This window comes from Parus major, chromosome 26 (assembly GCF_001522545.3).
Source record: "Parus major isolate Abel chromosome 26, Parus_major1.1, whole genome shotgun sequence".
NCBI lineage: Eukaryota > Metazoa > Chordata > Aves > Passeriformes > Paridae > Parus > Parus major.
Window position 1 is genome coordinate 4,628,522 of NC_031795.1, and position 3,753 is coordinate 4,632,274.

A 3,753-nucleotide genomic window follows, 5' to 3' on the forward strand; every position below is an offset into this window, starting at 1 on the left:
CCAGCTCCATTCCCTTCCCTGGACACGCTCCAGCCCCAGAACGTTCCCCCTGGAGTGGACACAGGGATTGAGGCTCCTCCCCATCCTGAGGGGACAATTCCTGCCCTGCTCCTGCTGCTCCAGCAGTTTTTGATCCCATCTTTAGAGGGATATTCACTGGTCCAACCTGGCCAAGTTCTGCTGGAAGCTGAACTAAAATTCTCAGGATAAAAGAGGTTTTTGGGATCAGCTCCTTCCCAGCAGCACAGGGAATGCTCAGCACGCTCCAACCAGGAAGCAGCACAACCTTGGGATGAAATTCCCGGAGATTTTTGATCCCAAATAGTTGCAAAAAAAGGAGATTCCAGTGGAATTAACTGGGGGAGAGAGCTGGGGGGGATCAGCCCAGGGAAGAGAAAATTCCAGGGAGATCTCAGAGCTCCTTCCAGGGCCTGGAGGGGCTCAGAAAGGAGGGAGAGGGATTTTTATACGGGATGGAGTGACAGGACCAGAGCTGGTCCAGTAAAAGAGGGAATTTTTGGGAAGCAATTCCTGACTGTGAGGGATGGAATTCCCAGAGAATCTGTGGCTTCCCCATCCCTGGGAGCATCCAGGGCCAGGTTGGAGCAGCCTGGGATAGTGAGAGGTGTCCCCACCCACGGGATTGGATGATCCCTTCCAACCCAAACCATTCCAGGATTCCCTCTGCTGCTTTGGGTGGGATATTGGGAATAAATCCTTCCCTGGAGGGGCTGGGATGGAATTCCCAGAGAATCCATGGCTGCTCCATCCCTGGGAGCATCCAAGGCCAGGCTGGAGCAGGCTGGGACCATGGAAGGTGCCTATGGAATGGGATGAGTTTAAACCCCCAATTCCCTGGATTTGGCCACCCTCTGGAAGCTCCCTGTCTGGAACTCCTTTCCCAGGAGCTGCCACCCCTCTGCCCTTTTCCCTCGGATGTCAGCAGCGGGCTGGGCTCTCCCTGGGGGATCCTGGCATTCCCGCTGATCCCGGTGTGTTTCCAGGGGTGCGGCCGGAGCGGCTCCCGGTGTTTGACGAGGAATGCTGGCAGCTGATGGAAGCCTGCTGGGCCGGGGACTCCTCGCAGCGGCCTCTCCTGGGAATCGTGCAGCCCATGCTGCAGGGAATCATGGACAGGCTCTGCCGGGCCGGCTCCCAGCATCCCAACAAAGGCCTGGACGACTCCACCTGAGCGGGAAGCGCGGCAGGAATTCGGGAATCGCGGCGGGATTTGGGAATTCCAGCCCCGCCTCGGCCGTGGAGCTCCGAGCCAGCCCCGAGGGGGACAGGGAGGAGCTCGGAGGGGGCTCAGGGGGGTGATGGCTCCATCCCAATCCCAGCCCTGTATCCCATTGGAATTGTGTGGCCAAGGCATGGAAAATCCCATTGGAATTGCGTGGCCAAGGCATGGAAAATCCCATTGGAATTGCGTGGCCAAGGCATGGAAAATCCCATTGGAATTGCTCGGCCAAGGCATGGAAAATCCCATTGGAATTGCTCGGCCAAGGCATGGAAAATCCCATTGGAATTGCGTGGCCAAGGCATGGAAAATCCAAACCCTTGGGACTCGCTGGAGGCTTCACCAATCCCATCCCAAGCCTGGTGGGCGATCCATGGGATGGGAAAAATCCCTTCCCAAAACTCCGGGATAACGATCCCGCTCCTCCCTCAGCCATTGGCAGCGATTCCAGAGCGCTGGGAGAGGAAGGAAAAGGCACAAAACTTCAGGATGAGGAAGTGTTGGGAAGCTCCAAGGAGCTGGAAATGTTTACATGGACAGGAGCAAAGCTTCCGTGTTTTTTCTACGGGGATTTGGAAAACCCCACCTGGATAAGCTATTGATCCCTAATCCCACCTTTTCCTCCTCTTTTTTTTTGTTTCCTCCCCTCTCCTTTGCTTCCTTAAATTCCTTGGAATGGCTGGAGAAACCTTCCCTCGTTTCCATGCTCCGTTCCTCAGAGGTTCAGCTTTGGAGCAGCACAAAAAAAGTCCTTAAAATTATCCAATTTATCTTTTTTTTCCTCCCAGGGAAAGTGCCAAAATTCCTTTTAAAGCAGGATCTGGGGCTTGGAATTCATGGGAATGTCATGGCAGTTTTAAATTGGGGAATGCACAGGAATATTTTTAAAAAATGAGGATTTTCCAGCTTTTTTTTCCAAGTTGGAGGGAAGAAAAATCCTTCCTTCTTCTCCTCAGTTTCACTCCAGAGCTGGAATTGGATGGGAAAGAATAAAAAAAAGTGGGGATAGGGGAAGAGGGGGATTTGTCTTTCCCAAATTCCTGGCAATCCCAGTTTGCTTCCTGCATTTTTGGGGTGGAATTGGGCTGATCTGGAGCAGGAAACGCCCCTTGCTGGCTCCATGAGGAACCAGGGAGTTGGGAATTCTCCCTGGAATTCCCAGGGAAGGTGGAATTCCTCGGCTGAAATTCCAGCTGCCCGTGGCTGAGGTTGGGTTTGGTGGGATTGATTTTTTTTTTTTTTCCCCTTTCTTTGTGCAATAAATGGATTCAGGAGCTTTTTTATGGAGGAAAAAACCAACAAAAGTCGGCTTTGTTTTGTTCCTTCCCGGGCGTTCCCGGTGGATCCGACCTCTCCCGCCATTCCCAAGTGGGATTTTTTATGGATCCAAACTCCATCTGCCATTCCAAGGTACTTTTTTTATGGATCCATCCTTTCTCCTGGCATTCCAAAAATATGTTTTGTTGGGTTTTTTTTTTTATGGATCCATCCTCTGTCCCATCCCAATCCAGCTGCTCGTGCCAAGAATTCCCAACCCTTTTCCAAAGCCCCATCCCTCAGGCAGCACCGACCCCAGGAGGGGGGAAAAAACCTCTGGAAAACCTCTGGAAAAGCGGGAATGGCCCTCGGGATGGCGCAGGGAGGTGTGGAAATAATAAACTGGAATAAAGGCCAAGCTCTGTGTCTGCAATTCCCGAGCTTTTCCTCTGGCCCCATCCCAGTTCCCTGAGGGGTTTCTTTGGGAATTTCCCCGTGGAATCTTTCGGGGGGAATTTTGGGGTGGAATGTGGGAATCTCCAGGGTATCCCAGGTTTATTTTCTCTACCTGCCTGGAGTCGGTGTTGGGAGATTCCAGAGCTTTTTATCCCTAAAATCAGGGTTTATTTTTATTTTATTTTATTTTATTTTATTTTATTTTATTTTATTTTACTTTATTTTATTTTATTTTATTTTTTATTTTATTTTTTATTTTTATTTTTATTTTTATTTTTATTTTTATTTTATTTTTATTTTATTTTATTTTTCTATTTTTTCTCTATTTTTAATATTTCATTTTAAATTTTTATTATTTTATTTTAAAAGCATTTTATTTTGTTCTAGTTTTATCTTTATTTTTCTTTATTTTTAATATCTTATACTTTTATTATTTTTTTAAATTTTTTTCTTTTATTTTTCTTTTATCTTTTATTTATTTCTTTTTCCCTTTTTTTCCAAAAGCAGCCAGTTCTATCCAGTAGAAATCCAGGCAATACCCGCAAGGGCCCAGATTCCCCTTGCTATTTTAGCTAATTATTAGAATAATAAGAATTATTTTAATTATTTTAATTATTAGTGCTCCTTTATTAGCGCCCCCTGCGGGTCGCTCCCCGTACCCGGAACCTTTCTGCGCTGCCGCGGGGCCCACCCGGCCCCTTCCGCGCGCCGCGCCGGGGCTGCCCGCCGCGCTGCCTGATCCGCGCCGCCCATTGCCGTTCCCGTTCCCGCCGCCGCCCCGGGAGCGAGCGGCGCCGCTG

The 3,753-nt window shown here is 49.1% G+C and overlaps 1 protein-coding gene across 1 annotated transcript in view; it reads left to right on the forward strand.

Moving 5' to 3' along the window:
- Positions 1 to 2,930, forward strand: part of DSTYK (dual serine/threonine and tyrosine protein kinase) — a 23,291-nt gene extending 20,361 nt beyond the window's left edge. Inside the window, exon 12 of the mRNA XM_033519850.1 lies at positions 1,005 to 2,930. Coding sequence (XP_033375741.1) covers positions 1,005 to 1,192 — 188 coding nt within the window. The 3' untranslated portion in view covers positions 1,193 to 2,930. The remainder of the gene's footprint in view (positions 1 to 1,004) is intronic.
- Positions 2,931 to 3,753: the final 823 nt, after the last annotated feature.